General features: G+C 36.1%; 1 protein-coding gene across 1 annotated transcript; it reads right to left on the reverse strand.

Annotated features, from left to right (window-relative positions):
• Positions 1–1,615: 1,615 nt before the first annotated feature.
• LOC146131935 (uncharacterized) lies at positions 1,616–13,545 on the reverse strand. The gene is made up of 13 exons (XM_083397146.1): positions 13,434–13,545; positions 12,368–12,558; positions 11,383–11,487; positions 10,669–10,800; positions 9,808–10,016; positions 7,818–7,955; positions 7,009–7,210; positions 5,918–6,183; positions 5,049–5,145; positions 3,926–4,064; positions 3,182–3,342; positions 2,569–2,674; positions 1,616–1,911 (listed from the first exon to the last, which is right to left on the reverse strand). Exons 1-13 carry the CDS (start codon positions 13,543–13,545, stop codon positions 1,616–1,618), a joined length of 2,154 nt encoding a protein of 717 aa, XP_083253272.1.
• Positions 13,546–18,371: the final 4,826 nt, after the last annotated feature.

An 18,371-nucleotide genomic window follows, 5' to 3' on the forward strand; every position in this document is an offset into this window, starting at 1 on the left:
GGGTCAAAAACAAGGTTTTTTTTCATCTTGCGGGCCAATGTTTTTAAATTGCGATTCTTAGACTTATTGCTGGCAAATTATACATAGTCCATGGCATATATACTAACTTTATGGAATGTATACCTTTGTTCAGTTAGTGTAGTTATGAAATAATTTCAACACCAAAAAATTAAGAAACAAAAATTAAAGTGATGTTGCCAGATTGAACCAAAGCAGACTATCAGTTTGCGGGCCAAAAAAGCTGAACTCGCAGTTGGACCACGCTGGTCTAGATATACAAAAACATTCGAAACACTTTTGTACAATATTTACAATAAGCAAAAAATGTACGCTTTACAAATACTTTTACATTAAGTATAGATAACCTTTGCTAGTTCAACATGGCCAACCATATACAAACATTAACAAAGAAACATAAATCAGGACCCTTAACAGACACTTTGTCATACTAAATGATATGTTTTACAATCAAAACGCGAGACATATTTTAAAATCTAGGGACATGTAGTAATGATATTACAGTCAAAACGAATATGCTGTGGCTGCCAGGAAGTCAAAGCGTTGCGTTTTTCTACAGTTTCACCTACTTGACCCTCATATATGGTTTGTCGCCCGGTACATATACTTATTTGAAAACAACTCCCAAACTTTCGCACGCAAAGTGCTCGTAATAATATGACGTCTTAAGGGCGCTTTGCAATTTCTGTATCTAGATTAGGTAAGCAGGTAAGAAAAGTCTTATCCACTAACTTTGAGGCCCTAAAACTTATTAGGCTATCTTGCTGTCATAAACTGAGCAACCATTGCTTTCTCAGAATTAAAACACTTTATTATTTTCTCTGGTACTGCTTGGTTTAAATATAGGTCGGGAAAAAAAGCACGATCCGAGCATACCGAGAATGCAGCGGCACAGCAGAAAATTTCAAGAAAACAAACGAGTGATTGGCAAACGTGTGCAGCGACTAAAGCATTGTGTGCCTCGAGAGATTCACAAGTGTACCGCGGAGCATTTAGGAAGCCTAGAAATGCAATTGGTATGTGGGCATGCATAGGCGACTTGAATAGACACGATCCATTATAAGACAACTGTATATATAATTAAGGTATTTGTCTATTGTCATACCGTAAATCAAGGATTGGCGTTAAGTTACAATTCCAAATTTTTGTTAAAAATGTGGCGCTTATTATCAATCACTTTCTTGACTTGTCGCAAGCTAATGCAGTTCGTGAACCACTGAAACAAACCCTATATGTAGAACAACTATCAAAGCCCATACAGCTAATGGTAGCATTTTATAAACGCTTTAAATTTTTTTTTATCAATTTATAAAGAATTATTCGAAACACTCACTACATGCATCCGATTTAACTTTAAACCACAGTCATTTTGCTCCAAGAGTCGGAATCCGGGTTTGTATTTGCTTACGTGAAACGCGAAAACAAAATATAAAAAAGTACGAAAAGCCGCAATCGAAATCTCTCGGTGAAACTAAAAACTTCAGCAAGCGCAAATCGATATAGGATTGAAAGTAAAGGGCAAGATAATTAGACACAACACAAACAAAAATCTTTAAAAAAAGTAAAAATCCCAGCAGCAATGCTCAATTCCAGCTGTTCAGTCTTTCCCTTGCTTTGAAATCCAGTCGAGGTAAATAGTAAAAAGATAATTCGGCCGCTTGCGATTGTACAACCAAGAAGGGGGGCGGAATCGATCTATCCATTCATAGAACGTCGGAATCCTGCCCATCATGGGCATTGTGGTACGGACTGGGGCTGTGGTTGTTGTTGTTGTCGTTGTTGGGGGTGGGGTCGTAGTCGGAAGGGTGTTTATCCCGGGGTAAAAATCGCCTGGGTGACAAGTCCCAGCTAGGTTACCGTCGCTGGCAATCCTGGCACCTGACGTTGATTGACCTGTAATCAGGTTGTTTTTAAGGCTTAACTTTGATGATCGTTAATCAATTAAAAAAAAGATTGCAAATATTTCACAGAAGTATAAGTAAAAATAACTTTAGTAACTGAACCTATTACTATATTACGGAAGCATAGGCTAAATTTTAAAAGCCGTTTGGGCCCCTAAAAGTAACAAACAATTATTCTTGTTGTTAACCTTGCCGCTTTAAATTCTTATATAAAATTTTGATTATAGTGCCTGTAAAAATGCATTTGTCAATTTAAAGTGCTTCGTTTATTCATAATAGAACAATTTAAGTTATCTATAAGTTTTTGTGCAAATTTGCATTCAATGAGAACTTGATTAAAACCGTAGACAACATAGGAATTTTCCGAGAAGACTTAGAATCCAAAACAATAGTTTATTCGCAGATTGCTTTCCTAACTAGAATATAAAACAATAGGTTATTCTTTGCAAAGCAAACCGGCGCCCTATTAACTATAGACGCTATAATGACACAGTCATAGCAGTTTGTATATAGCTATGAAATACAATGCGTGATGATAACTAAAACGGAGGAGGTGTTTTGACTTGGGCTTGACTTGTTATTTTAGACTTTAGTTATTTTTCAAATGAATTGACTGGGACCTAAAGTCGTTTAGTACATTTCAACTTACCCTCATTAACAACCATGGCCACCATGAACATGCCGCTGTCTCCATGTGCGCTGTTATGACAGTGGATCACCTTGTTTCCAGCGAAATCGCGAGGCACGAAGCGAATCTATGGACAAAAAATAAACTCGATCTGCAAAACTGAAATAGCTATAGAGCAAATATTATTCAAATTAGGTTTGTTTTATTAAACGGTTGCCCTATTTGGTCTGAAAGTTAAGAGAGCCAAAGTGCCACAAGTTAAACATCGACTTTGATGGGAATGGCTTGACTGCGACTTGATATTGATAACTTGAAATTTGGCTAGACTTGTTATCGTTTGCAAAAGACTTGACTTGGACCTAAGCTATTTTTTAAATGACTTGACTGGGACTTAAGTAATTTTAAAATGACTTGACTTGGACATACCTATTTCGCAAATGACTTGACTTGGGCATAAGTTATTTCACAATTTTCACTGGGACCTTTTTTAGTCATTTTGAAATGACTTGTTTACAACACTGGGCGTTCTTAACTCTTTGTGAGTTGTTTTCCCCTTTCCATCTTTAGACACTTATCAATTTGTGCTCCTACTAATGTTTACAAAAAAATATCTGGTGTAAATGGTTCAACTTACGGTAATGTTGGCGAGGGCTGGAACAGATATGGTCTCCCTCCAATCACCAACAGGGGCGTATGCGAGGGCCCCCTCCCCGCTTGCGTAACGGGCCTCGTGACCAATGTACTGCAACTGCTCCGGATTAAGACCGTTTGAACCGTTGTAAGGAACAGGAAAGTCTGAATAGAGAAGAAAGCTTTCATTAGGATTGCATTTCTGGCTTTGTCTAGTATTTTGTAATCGCCATGTTGGATAAAATCTGCCATAGGGGAGCATGAAAAATTGCCTTTGGCGGCCAGGTTAAAAATGTGATCTTACACACACGTTATTTAAGGAAGGGATGTCAGATAATATCGCATGGAAGTAGATACTCGACGCCAAGTTGGTGCCCGTCTGATATTATGGTGATATCCGCAGCCCTAGTAAACAGCATGCCCAGGCAATGGTGCGTTTGTTTCTCTACTTGCTCCCCCCTGAGCGTTTGCAACTCAATTCATAGAATACGATCCCTGTATGACTAGAGGTCGTGAGTTCGAACCTCAGTGCAGGCTAGTTGTTTTTGTAGCATACTTGCTTGTATCATTCATCGACTAATATAATTAGTAGTTGAAGGCTTCCGGGTGTACTATAAAACGTATGGCGTTATCTTTGGTCAAAAAGCTACTTCAGAAGGGCTAGTTCACAGTTGTTGTGTCTGGGCGTATCCTTAACAGTCGGAACAACATTGAAGTTTAATACTTTAAATAAACTGACTTTACTTGCCTTCTTGGAATCCGGACCACTGGAATTGACACTGTTGTCCCGTCTGGTCTACAAGAAGCTCTCTCGTGATATAATCATCATCTTGTTCCACCTCTTGACTTATTGAGATCGGGCCTCTATACTGGTTGTAGCTGATCACCTAATATTTAAGGTCGCGTTAAAGATTTTTAGTTGGAAAAAGAAAATTCGTTTACTCGCCGGATGTAGGTTGAGCTCCATATAATCCTATGCTTTACTTTAAAGCAGAGCTTCTTAAACTTTTTTAGTTTTATGACTTTTTGCTAAGATCAACTCGCAGTAAGTTTTACCATTGAAAATCTACAATTTCTGGAGTCCAGAGATATAATGCTATCAAAAGCATAAAACAAAAAAGCAAGCTATCATCCCTTTCTGACGGTTCACCCTTATTCACCCCTTTTGGCTGGTTCACCCCTGCAAAAAAATTTGTTCACCCTGGGGTGAACCATTCACCTGATTAAGAAACACTGCTTTAGCGATTTTACTTTAAAGATTGCACCATTTCGGTTGATTTTTCAATTTTTGATTTATGCTGATGTGCTTAGCATAATTTGTTGAACAGACGATAATCACTTGTTTTCTGGCCCTGGCTAAAACGTGCTTATTAATAATTTGAACAGGGGGGAATTTTTAAACAAATTTCCACGTGATCCTATTCACATTAAAAAGGTTTTTTCTGCAGTGCATACCGTCATAACGCTCATTATTTTACCTAACAGCAACAATAAATCTGATTGGGTAACTAGTATCTTTCAAACTGGGCGTATTTATTACTTGACAGAGTTCGTATAGTAAATAGTTTATATGGACTCTAATGTTAAAGTACTTGTTGTACAATGATTTTTTTATTTTACTTTTAATTTGCTTCGCCGTATTTAAAAGAAAGCAAATTTGGCCCGCCAGGTGAAAGTGTTCCACAAATAGTGATTGTCTTCTATAAATAATACAAAAAACAAACATAATAAAAAAACGTTTTCAAAAAAATGAAACAACGTTCTCAAAAATGAACTATCAACAGGCGAACCACATCAACCAGAACGACCAACTCGGACATTCTCTATATTCCCAAAAAGTACTGCTGTGTGTAAACCTACTTCGTGGTTACCTGGAAATGGTTGATGTGGATGTGCATAGGATGCAACAGAACCGGGTTAGCGTTGATCAACGTCCATTCCTGTATTCTGTTCAGCCGCATCGAGTACCTTCGTGAAAAAACAGTGGATTAGCATCGATTCCGCAAATCTCATTTTGTCCATTACTGTTGAGCAACCCGGGGGATATTTTTTCTGATTGGCATTGGCGGTAGGGTTACGATTCTTGTTTCAGGCCAACTCAAACTTTACTTTTAGTCGAATTTATTTCTGTGTAAAAATATTTTTTTAATTTTTTTTTATTTTAATTAGACTGTAGGTTACTATTATTTTTTTTCCTTCGAGTAAAACTAGGGAACGCTTAGTAGCAATACCCTAGTTGCTTTTGTCGGAACTAAACTGTTCTGCGCCTGTGTGGACAATGTTTTTAATATATGCTAATTTAGAGTTGATTTTAAACTTATTATTCGAGTCGATTTTAGAATGATTTTATGCTTTTTTTTATGAATTTTTTTTTTCAGAAAACTCTAAAAGATAAAATCTGGTACAAAGTTTTTAATTAAATTTAATCGGGAAAATAGCTTTGAATAGAAAACAAAGAAAAAAATGCGTAAATCTGGTTTGAAGCTTAACGGTGTTAAAAAAATTAGGTGGAGAAATGTAAAACACTTTTTTTACATTTGTTTGAATGTGGACAAAAACTTTAGAAACATTAGGGGGTTGAAATCAATAAGTTACAATTTTGCAACATTAAAAAGTTAAATTAAAAAGGATATATATTTAAAAAAATAAAATTTTTAACCAACAAAATAATTTCTACTGAAATTACTTTTTTCTTATGGGGACGCCATAACACTTAAAAAATTAAAAAAAGCATAAAAACCTGTTTTGAAGAGTTCGATTTTCGGGCAGAAACTCTCGATTCAGGGTATTTCCCGGGCCCATCTCGATCACAAACTTGTCGACGGGTTGGCCCGGCGCCAGGTTCCGCAGGTCGGCCAGAATGCCCGGTTTGGGGGGCAGGGTCGCCGGGAAGTCGATGGGCCGGTAGACCCTCGGCCCCCAGACCGTGATGGTGGCCAAGGTTCCATTAAAACGGTCAAAAGTTCCCATCGAGGGGTTGTTTTCCTCTTTAACGTTTGACACGATCTAAAGTAGATCAAATGTTTTTTTTTAATTGATATCAATTTTAAATCCCTTTTTCATTTGAGAAGTTTGCAGTTTTAGAGTTGACGTATATGAAAAATACTCTAACAGAATAAAAGCAGGCACCCTTGGATTTTTTTTTTTTTTTTTGGAATAGAGAGATTTCATAATGCACCTTGTATTTCTGTTTTTGATTTGTTATTTAAAAAAACAACTCAGCCTATAATCGACCTATATTGTTTTTTTTTTATATGAACCGAACTATCGTTAACTTGCTTTACAGTGAACACAAAAAGTAATAACAAATATTTCGTAGACAAGCAAACATAGCATATAGTCTACAGCCAGATAACTATTGGAGTTTTCTTTTCTGAATTATAGTTATTTTCATATTACCCAGCCGAACTTAACGTTTATTTTAACTTAAATGAAATACTTCAGGTAAAATACCCTATTAGCTGCCTTGAGATTTAAACTCCACATCTTAATATAACGGGCCAACTAACACGGAAGATTTACAAACAGTTTGTTGTAAAGTCGGATTCAAAATTAAACAATATTGAAAAGTGTCAAATATCTGAAACTAATAAATATCCGTTGATAAACAGTTGAAAGAATAAGCTTTGGTAAGTTAACTGCACGCTCCATATGTAGTATAGTTGCGATAAAAACTTTAGCAATTTGGATGAAGGAAATTTTCCTCTAAGACTAACTAACTAAAAAACAAGTTTATATAGCAAAATCAATTTTTAAGCTAGCCTTAAATAGCATTGCCACACCAATACCCAATGTTGGTTAAACCCTGTTCAACGAAATCTCTCATTTTACCTCATATTTCCCAGGCCGGTCGCATCTAATCATCCAGTCGGCCCGCCCGCCCGGTACCACCAGGGTCTGACCGGTCCGGGGCACCCTGGGCGCGTCCAGGTATACCCCGTCGAAGGCTATCTCCCTCAGGGTGCAATTGTTGTTGTGACCCACTCCCCTCACTTCGATTTCGAGAGCGTGGGCGCCTCCAGCGTTCGCTAATCTGAAAGTTATGTTGAAAGGTTGAAGTTAAATTGTTACAGGATATAAACGTTTTTGAGGTTGTAAGAATGGTAATCGTTTTTGTCTTTTAAACAACCTATGATATGACAAACACATTCTCGCTTGGTTAAGCTGTCAAAACACGGAGCGCACTGTGACCAAGTAAAGCTTCTACCATAGAATACTTAAATAATATTTGTGCTTGTTTGTCTTTTTGTACATTGCTCATAAATACTAGTTATAACGCTTAAAAGTTTTTTTTAAAGAAGTAAGTTTTATTTAAAATGTAAAATTGTATAAACATTTATATGGACATAAGTATTCTATCTTAAACATGTTTTTTAGTTGTCAATTTTATCTGCTGATTATGCTTAAATGTGGTTTCAATACAGCTGAAATACAGCAAAACATACACTAAACGTATACGGGATTTCGTATAACAAAGCATTGCGAAATCTGCAAAAAGTTCATTTGTGATTCAGTACCTTAATATGCACACTCACAGGAGACAGGTTTTGAGCGTTTTGGACTGGCAACTAAAGTTTCTATCCAACTCGCTTAAATTTTATGCCGGTAATAATTAAACGTTGTTGTTCTTTAGTGATCACCTCATGCGTTTCATTTGTCCAGCCCTGAAGTACATGTTAGGTTGAAGGTCTCCATTCACAGTAAAGTAGTTCACTCTGTTGGTTGTGTTGGCCAACCAGTCGGCCAGGGTACCACCTGATGTTATGTTCTCCAGGTTTCTGTAACACGAAAAACATTGAACCTGGATAAAAGCTACCATTGCATGATAGTTAACATTTTTCTTTAACAGGCGATGACAATCCACTGGTTAGTGCATTTTCTACATATATTTTAAGCAACCATGACCCAGTAAGTTAGCCTATCTAAAGAAGACTGTGTATTTAATATATAGCAAATTGAAGTCTGGATCACATTTTTAGATGTTTCTTTGTCATCAAATGTAACACAATACCCAAGATAGTTAGAAAACCCAGTGTAAAATAACGATCTTCCCGAATTCATTTATTTTTTGTTGTTTTTTTTCTCAATAAAAAATTAACTATATATCACCACAATTATAGTATCCGAAATGTATCCGAAATATGTGTAACGTGCTGTCATTTCACACACTTTAACTTTGTTTTAAAGGAAATACAGTATGTTTAAAAGCTGTATTGAGTAGCTAACAGTTCGAAACTAAAGCATGTTTACCAGTTGTGTTCAACTATTATATGCCCTATTAAATAATGTTAACCAACTATATTGACACGCGTATTAATAGTACATGGAGTGCCTACGGCAAGGCTTAACCGAACAAATCGGATTACCGAGAATTAGCACATAAATTGTGACGTCACGTGTTCCAAAATCCCAGTAACGTCTTCTCTCGAAAACGCGAAAGTCTATTTTTAGCTGGTTAATAATATAAGTGAAACCAGCATACGAGATAATCCTCTAGTTAGCATAAAAAATTCCCGGAGGTTTTTAATCGTGCCATGAATAATTAGATCGCTATTGTATCATCAGCCGGCAACATAACACGAATTACAACCTAATTAAATGCTCGGCGCTTTTGCATATAGTTTTATCTCAGGGTTAGGTAAGCGGTTTAAAGGTTTTTTTTTAGCTACGTGACATTTATCAGTCATTTTTAATTGCGCAGGAAACCGTAGACGTCGTCTAAGGCGATTATTGCAGAGACGGGGTTTTCACAGCGGAAACGGAAACTGCTTGGTAAAATTTACGCCAATTAGCGTTTCTAAACTTTTTTAACTATAACCAGATGGTTGGCAGATGACGCAGAAAACCATTTTTTAATAGTTTCGGTGATATATTTTAATAAGTTGTGCAACACAAAACAAAACCCTATATTACGAAACAAGAAAAATGTCGTGCTTTTAAACTATTTGTTCTTTTTAAAGCAAAAAACGTCCACTTGATTTCAGGCCTTGTTTATTGTTTTTTGGGGAATTGTTTTTAAAAAAGAGTAACACTCCATTTCCTTGTCACAAAACTTTTTTTTCGAAATTTTAATTCGTGCAGAAACCCACCTTCCACCTACATGACGTAACCAATCATACATACCGATTACTGGTGGTTATTCCAGTGTGGGTAAAAAGTTGCATCAGACTAATTTATCAAATCCAGTGATACGTTCAAATACAATTACGCCATTATAATCGATGACCGGTTATAATTTCCAACTTGTTGTTAAAGTGGGGGTAATTAAAATCTTATCGAGCTCCAGGGGTAAAAAAAAACACTAGCCACGACTACTTTTATCGTGTTTTATTGGTGTGTTTTATTTTTTTAAGACAGATCCCGAATAAGGCTTTAAAACTTTTCAGTGAGAGACCCCTTATTACGTTTTTTTTCATTTCTTGTTGGTTGCCCGACGCGTTCAACTAATGTGTGATTTAGGGTTTGTTTTGCGCTAGTTTCTACAAATTGCTGTGCGATCTTATTGGTTTCGAACATTTTTCGACAAGTTCACAGCCCTTGCTAAAACTACAAGTTTATGTCTATTGTCTTTCAGTTACGCGCTGGAGAAAAATTTGCAACAAAAAGTCGTTTAGCTTAACGGAAACGAACCTGAACAACGGGTCGTCCTGTATCCCCTGCTGTATTTGTCCGAACACAACTGGCACGGCGTCGGCGCTGTATTGAAGAGAAGGCTGCATCAACATCTCGATGTCGTGCTCGCAAAAGTCCGGACACGACACTTCATGGAGTTGCCAAGGGACTTGCCAGTCGTCCGGTTGGTCCTGGACTATAATCAGACCGGACATGCCACTCATGGTCTGCAAGGAAAAAATAATTGAAAAGGGTTTGAAGATTTAATGCTTTATAAATTTAGGTCAGGCTTCTCACTTATTTTGACCCAACCATGGCTATAATCAGACAACTCGTGAACCACAAACACTAGAAGATCAGATATTCTAGAATCTAAATAAAGATCTTCCAATCGGCAGGCCATGGTAAAAAGGGGTTACCGCTTCTAATTATATTTGCACTTTTTAGTATAAACACTTTACTGTACTTGAATTCTTTAGTATGATCATTTTATTTATTTTGTTGTGTGTGCTATTGATTTTTTGACATGTTCTCGCTTCTAAGTACAATTGTAGTGGTATCATTTTAAGACAACAGGTGCTTGTGCTATACAGACCACAGCTGAACGCAAAATTTCAGATTTTCTATTCAGCTTAAAAAGAGATTCATAGTAGTCTAACCAATTCCTTAGTAGGTAACTGCTGTTACTTGCTTTTTCGTAACTCGGCGAAGTTTTAGTATACTAAAGAAACAAACAAAATATGACAACCTACAAAAACAACCATTCGGTTTGCGCTTCGGCCTAAATCAGTGTGTATTTAACTTTATAAAGCAAAAAAAACACATCGTTTTTAACACATTTCATTTAAATATGATTTGTCAATTATCTTAGTTGTATACCTGAAAATAGCCGGATCCGTGATAATGAGGGTGGTACCAGTAGGTTCCGGCCGGGTGGTTCCCCGGAATGTCGTACACATACTGGAACGTCTGACCAGGATGGATCTCAATAAACACGTTGTCCGCGTTGCTCTGAAAAAAATAAAATAAATTGCATGATGTTCTTGCCAGATAAAGCGTAACCTGTAACCATAGCCAGTTAAAACAGTCATATTAACACCAACAAAAAATATTCCTGGGCGGTTTTACTTTTTAACTGTTTCAGTTGGCCCCTATGAAAGCTCCCGATGTACTGTTTTCACCTATTACGTTTTTCTTGTAATAAAACCTATAGTTAACTTTGGCGCATAATGGCTGAAGGTTATAGAAGGACGTGATAAGAGTATTAAAGCTCATACAAAAGTGTTCAGCATTTTTATATTTTAAACCTAATTAACTTTAGCCACTATTACAAAATCGTTAAGTAAAATAAAGTAATAAAAAAGAAAACTTAATATTGTAAGTCGTAACTTAGAACTTCTTGGTAAAGAAATATCATAGCAAGGCTGGTAGCAACCTTAGCAAACTGACAATAAATTCCTTAATACAAATATAAATTACGTACATTACTTGATCTTTTGGCAATGTTTATAGAATTTTAAACCCGAGACAGTACTAAAGATGTAAGGCGTTCAACAGCGTCAACGCGCGGAAATCAAGAAAATATTATCTCACCTCTGGGGAGATGTGGAGTCCGTGAGTGTGAATGTTGGTGGTGTTTGGATTGTGGAGGGTGTTGTGACCAGTCTGGTTCACAGGGTTCGGTCCCAAGAGGTTTTCCTGCAAAACACGACAACTTAGCCACTCTAAAAGTTTTACGAAGTGTTTCTAAACCTTTTTAAGCGACGACCCTAATACTAAGCGTGAGTTTAACATCAAAACTTTGACGAAGCAATTATCTTTACTGAACTTCATTAAGCTTAAAGTGAATGAAAAAAGCTATGCAAAAACAAGTTGTTTTTTTCAAACTAAAAGTGAATCTAAAACAAGCTCTGCAAAAACAAGTTGTTATTTTCAAACTAAAAGTGAATCAAAAACAAGCTCTGCAAAAACAAGTTGTTAACTTAAAAGATGGCGTCTGTTTCAAACTTATCACGACGAGATTTTTTGAAATACAGACAATGCTGTTTGGTGTATTAATTTAGCATTCTTTTATTATTATTTATAGGCCAAGGCAAATTTTAAAACCACGTTGCTTTAAAGACACTAATAATTAAATATACTGTTGCTACTAAGCATTCTATCAATGGTAAAATTGGTCTTTCGACAAATATTTAAATCATGTATGGGCAATGTGTGCTTCTTATTTTAATTTGTTTAAGGTTTAATAAACTAGTTCTTAATGAACAACTTCAAACCATTTAACTGATGTTGACACAAGTTCGTATCGAAGCGTTTGGTTAAAAAGAGGCAGTTTAAAAACCTTTTCATAATTAAATATACTGTTCCGGCCAGGCATTGATTCAATTATAAAACAAAATGTTCAACAAATATTTTCCATTTCAACTTAAATGCAATGCTCAATGGTGTGAAATCAGCACTCTTCAGTTGTTAATAGGCCAAGGGAAGTTTCAAGATTTTGCTTTAACATTTTACCATCAGTAAACTATAATTTTAAATCTCCTATAAAGACTAAAACCCTATTTTAATTCTAACTGACCACGCGAACTCGAACGATGTCCCCGGGGAATACCCTCCACGTGGGGGCCTCTAGGTGTCCATTGAAGGTCCTCCTCCTCAACTTGAGCCACTGGATCCAGACGTCAGACATCTCTGCTCTCAAGTTGACATCCAGCTCTCCGTTCCATGAATTGAGAGCCACTGGTTCCTTAAACGGACGATGGGCATCATCTGAAAAACGAAAAATCGTTCGTAAGTCAATTGACAGGATATATTTTATCGATCGGAGTTTTCTGTTGATCGAGTAGTAGCCTGAATGTTAAGATACATTTTATTTAAGCTTAGATTTACTTTGCGTGAAACAAGTAGGTTTCTACTTCTACCTTTTCAAGATTTTAATGCAATTTGTCGTTGTATATTGCTATCTGATCGTCGTATTTAGAATTAGACAAATACGGCCATTTAAAAAGATAGATTTCAATAGAATTTATCGTCCGATATTTGTATTTTACTGTGATACCGATACACGATAATTTGGGTAAAAGTAAACCGTCCGATACGATACCGATGACGTCATAACTATGGTCAAATAACAAATCGCTTAAAACTGAAACATTTAAAGATCTTGTTACTAATCCCTTATTTTGTACCTTAAAATTCTGACAACAGTTTTAGTTTTATTCAACCCTCATAGAATATTAACCTACAGGTAGAAAACTAAAACCCTTCTACGCTACGCAATAACATTATTCAGTCGACCACATTATAAAAACATATTTTTACTATTCTGTTCAAAGTGTATAAATCCTAATCTTTTTTCGGAACGCTGAAACCTACCACAACTTTGAAACTTTGAAGTAGGTTTCCGTACTTAAAACTTAGGTAAGCCATAAACGTACAATATGCGCTTCCTTTTTTGACTATAGATTGACGTTTGAAAAACTAGTTCCTAATGAACAACTTCAAACCATTCACTGACGATGATACAAGTTCGCATCTAAACGCTTCTTTTCCGTTTATTATTTGAAATTTAATATTAAGCTACATTATAGATCGATTCATAGTGTACCTAACTTTAAGCCTCTATTAGCAAGAGTTGTACATACCTTGAAAGAAATTGCTGCAAGGATTGGTGTTGCTACATAACAACGAAGTGGATCCCAGTTGGATGAAGGAGGCCAAAACGCCCAGGATAACACCGATCAAAAAATATTTCATTGCGTCGTTTTTAGTTTGTTAATTTGCAAACTTTAATATCTGAAAAATAAAGCAACTTGTAAAACTCCAAAACCGTTAGTAAACTGCCGACAAACGTCAAAACGTTCTCGATTTGTTACTGAATGAAAACTAAGCTTTAGTAAACCGTTGCACTTAGACAAGCTGTTCGGAATCCAACCAAATCAAAGCTTGTTCAATGTTCAAATTGGGAAATCCATATAACTCATTTATTTGACTAGCGATAAAAGGCAAAATACAGGGGTTTATAGTTTTAACTTTCGCCTTAATTCATTTTTTTACCGTTCAAAAATCCAACGAAATTGATAGAACGGCGGCAGGCAAAACTGAGTGGCGCAATAAAACATGTGACGCATATCCTCTGTAGACATTAACTGCTTGACAAATTGGTCGACACTAGAGGTAAAACCATAGACTACCGACTATCGTTCAAAACGCGCCAGTTTATATACACCAAGCCTTTGCAAGTGACCACAAAAAAAACTCGAAAAAGGTAAGGAGAAGTGCGTATGAATGCTATGCACGTGCTATTAAAGCCCTATCCACGGCGGCGGCAAATTTGAAAGAAATTCTCTGTACTTGAAATGTAACTTTCCCCGGAGCTACAAAAGCGTCGCGGAATTTTTCGACAATTACTCGATCGCTAATCACACGCAAACGAGCTGGTTGAAAATTTCTTGATTTGCATGTAGTTTGTCAAGGTGATTTGCATCCAATTCTTTTTTATTAAGACGTTCTGGAGGTTTTGGAACGTTATCGCGGTTTCGGTAGGCTGTTTTTGTAGAATAAAAAGTGGAACAAAAATAGTGATTGTAGTTTGTTGAAGCGCTTATTACAATTTGTGAAACAGATTTTTACAATTTGGATGTAGTTTAGTTATAGCGCCTATTAAACGTTAGGATTTGAGTTATATCAGTAAAACCATTATTATTGAAAAATTAAATTCTTTTTTGATCAATTATATTTAAATTGACATTCTTTTCTCAAATTTTGCATTTTCAATCTTTCCCTAATTTGCATTGTATTTCATACTTAATACAAGAAAAGTAAAACCTCGGTAAGTGCAGCACAAAAAGTCTAACAACGCAAAAAAAACCTAAAGCTCTTTGATTCCATTGACTTCCTACACTGGGTTTAAATCGTACCTGTGCTTGACACGACATTTCCACGTTCACTTGACAATGGTAAGTACCGAGCTAAACAGTATGGACCTGCGCCAATCTTTGGTGGCATGATGTAGGAATCGCGAGTTAAAGACACATTTTTACCCGCTTTTCTTTTATAAATAGGGTGAAAATTTGTTTGGTGTGGATTGAAGTTTGGTACTAACCCTTTTTACAAGTCACAAATGCACTATGACGTCATATGTAATTCACCGGGCGAAATATCCGTAAGTTTTGTAAAAATTATAGCCAGATATTTTCTCAAAAAATATATGCACTCAGATACGTATTTTGCATGACTGTAGTTAGTTTGTTCAAGAAAAAATACACCAAACCATCAAAAAGCACATGCGTAAAAGGAAAAAATAATCGACTTCAAAACAAAAACGAAAAGACGTAGTAAATAAAAGCCCATACAGAAGTATAGGTATTGCATTTTGAACGTTTCGGAAATGTTTCTTTATTTTCAAGATATTCCAAACGTTCAAAATTGGACACACATCTGTAAGGGCTTTAACATTCTTACTACGTCTTACTACAACCTTCAAACATTATGCTCCAAAAAAGAAGACAATTTTTGAAAAATTAACATTTTCACTTTTAAGGTTTCCCCTAAAAAATCGATCGTGCGAATTGTGTGCTGTTTTCAGATAAACGATATTGCGTTTATAACTACAATAGCATTGTCGCAAACGCGCAGCAAAAATATCTGCCTAATTGGGAACTGTTAAATTCCGTACAGTTAGGCGCCATTAACAGGACATGTTGCGCTAATAATATCACCGGCTACTAATTCACAGCGTGTTGGCAAAAACAAGCGTGAGAGTCGCGATTACAAGTTATAGGCGCCACCTATAAAACTGCGTCTCAATGGCTTTGTGTCTGGTACAAGTTAAAATTACTTTTTTCTGTGTCGTGCAGCAATTACGAAAATTACGAAAACGGCGATTTCACATTGAAAGCACAAACTGGCGCTGAGCAGAACAATTAAAAGCAACATACAACAAGTTCGAAGAGCATTGCGTAAATGTCGATTGAAAACGATATTTTAGCAAAACAAAAAATTGTTTGCAAAACAATCTATCATCAGAACCGTTTCAAAACGTTCTAAAAACGCCCTAGTATAATATAGTGTTTTAAGCGATAGACATAGTTAAAAACATGGTGTCAAGATGTAATCGACTCTAATTCATTTATTAAAGTGTTATGCCATCAAAATAAACGTTTTGTGTGCAATTCGTATAGACTCGACATTTCTCTAAACCACAAAGATTTTGCAAAAGTTTGCTAAACATTAATATATCGTCGCCGCCAACTCCAACTTTTCCTAAAAAACGAAGCGCTGAAATGTATTGCTAGGCTCCTTGTAATTCAAGTACAATATGCTTAAATCACTATCAAAACTGTTTATTTTTTTATTTCATTGTCGTATGCCGCTGCAACATACCATACATTTTTTTTACAAACCATAGACTGGACAAAAATATTTGAGCCGCGAACGATTCTGCTAAATTTTACTAATTTATACTATTTACAAACTGTTGAAGCGCTTTTTTAAAAGCGAATTAATTTTTACAGTCGTTTGTCATTGCATCATTATACAAGTTTTGCTTTTACAGTGCACACTCTAGATTTCTTTAAGCGCGCAAAATACTTTCTGCAAGATGGCAAAACCCTGAAGAAACTTCACCAGAAATCTTACGAGGTTTTAGCATTTCTCAAAAAGAGTTGAAGCCCTTTTTAAACCTAAATGCCACAAAAATAAACGTAAACTTTTCAGTTTTTTAAAACCATTTGCTAATCTGTTCACAAAGCTTCGATAATAAATCAAGGACGGATCACCGCCCTTTTATACTTTCCGTTCGCTGTAGCCCACTATGACGTCACTATGCTTTCGCGATGCGCGTTGCAAAATAGAGAGAAGTGACATTGCGTCACAGAATCGGGCGACGCCTGACGAATTTGATGTTCGATGGTATTTCGTTTTCGCAGATTCTCAACGTTTCCCCTTTCTCTTAATTGCGTCAGCGTTTTAGAATTGCGATTTCACGTAGGTTATATTGTAACATGGAACCTGTTCGTAACCCGTTACCACAGTGAAACATAATGGGTGGAGGTTGTAGTAATAAATATACGTGAAAAAACAAATTCAAATGCTCTAAAAGCCGAACAATGCAGCCTAGTCAATTAAAGATTAGTCATTTTCGCAGACTTTTACAAAAAAAAAATTTTCCATATTTAATTGGGTACCTCGAAGGCAATTATAATGATCGCGAAACTTTTTGTCCTTCTTAAAAAAAATTGTTCACTGAGACGGTTTTGTCGCCTATTTTGCATTTTGATTATTTGGTCGTGAAATTGAGTGTTGGTATAGTTGCATTTGCAGCAAACCTTTTGCGTGTAAATAGAATTGCTAATACCCTCCATACAAAGGGGAATTCAGAACGAAATAGGAACTTTTATCAAGTTAAAAATAAGGCTGATTGTTCAAAATGTCATACGTGCACAATACTGCTGGAAATATCAACAAAAATATCAAAGCCATAATATTCGATAAAATCGACATTTCATAATTTACAGACGTTTCAGCAATACCTCATGACATCATCATGCCATCATTGTGAAATGGCGATTTTATCGAATATTATGTCTTTGATATTTTTATTGAAATTACTAAAAAAAAACGGGTGTTATGTTCCGATGCTGGAAATGTTTTCACAGTTGTCGGAACACTTGCAGTACGTTCACTTTTGCACGTCCGTTTTACATCGAAATTTTCGCCACCGCCTTATAAGGAAAGCGGCGACCATCTAATAAAATTGTTTCGCAGTGAGGAAAAAATACCGCTGTAAAATTCCACGCCCAGTGCGCATGCGCCAACGCCAATATAGCTTCTGAAACTGAAGCTTAATTTACCCAACAAAAGGAGATATTCTATTTATCGCTACGTCGTTTTCAAACGTCAAGTCATTTAATTGGGCCCAGGGGGCCGTAAGGTCACGTAGGACAAAGATCGTGACGTGACGTCATCGGTTTGTCGCTATGCCAACAGGGCGTTGAGATTTAAAAATAAACACGGCTCGACTTTTTTAGGAGCATATGCATTATACTCGGGCGCACACGCTTTTTTTAAGCGCAAATCTAAATTTGGCAGCTCGCATTAAAGTATTATGGGAAGAGTTATATAAAAGTCAGAAAATGATAAAAAAAAATTCCACAAGAAATATATATATCCCGCGTATATATATGGTATGGAAGTTATTTTGCATCAATTGCAAAAAATTGCAGCGCGCAAAAAACGCGCGTTCCGTGTAACAATTTGCGGTGTTTCAAAGTGAATTACGTCATTCGTGATTATGTCGTCATAACATGTTATGCAACTTCGACTTATCTATTTACTGCGTGCGTATGTACGTGCTGGGAACTTAATCGATATTTTAGGAAAACATTCCGGTGCGAAAACAAATTAAAATTACGTCATTATTGTGACAAAATGCCCAAATTAATATAATCGAAATCAAATGTAATTAGGTTATTAAGCTTAAATACGCTTTTGCGTTGAAAAGCAAAGTTACTTTTGTCTGCAATATGTTCACCTTTGTAAGGTATAGACAAATTTGCGTTAGTTCTGAAATCAATGCTAAA

This window comes from Ascidiella aspersa, chromosome 9 (genome assembly GCF_963924565.1).
Source record: "Ascidiella aspersa chromosome 9, kaAscAspe10.2, whole genome shotgun sequence".
NCBI lineage: Eukaryota > Metazoa > Chordata > Ascidiacea > Phlebobranchia > Ascidiidae > Ascidiella > Ascidiella aspersa.

What these genes read in the sequence shown, in the direction of transcription:
- LOC146131935 (XM_083397146.1), bottom strand. Translation starts at nt 13,545, where the DNA reads ATGAAATATTTTTTGATCGGTGTTATCCTGGGCGTTTTGGCCTCCTTC. An exon ending in TCCACATCAACCATTTCCAG is followed by an intron (nt 4,065 to 5,048) that starts GTAACCACGAAG and finishes CTTAAATATTAG; the next exon opens with GTGATCAGCTACAACCAGTA. An exon ending in GGCCATGGTTGTTAATGAGG is followed by an intron (nt 1,912 to 2,568) that starts GTAAGTTGAAAT and finishes ACCTGATTACAG; the next exon opens with GTCAATCAACGTCAGGTGCC.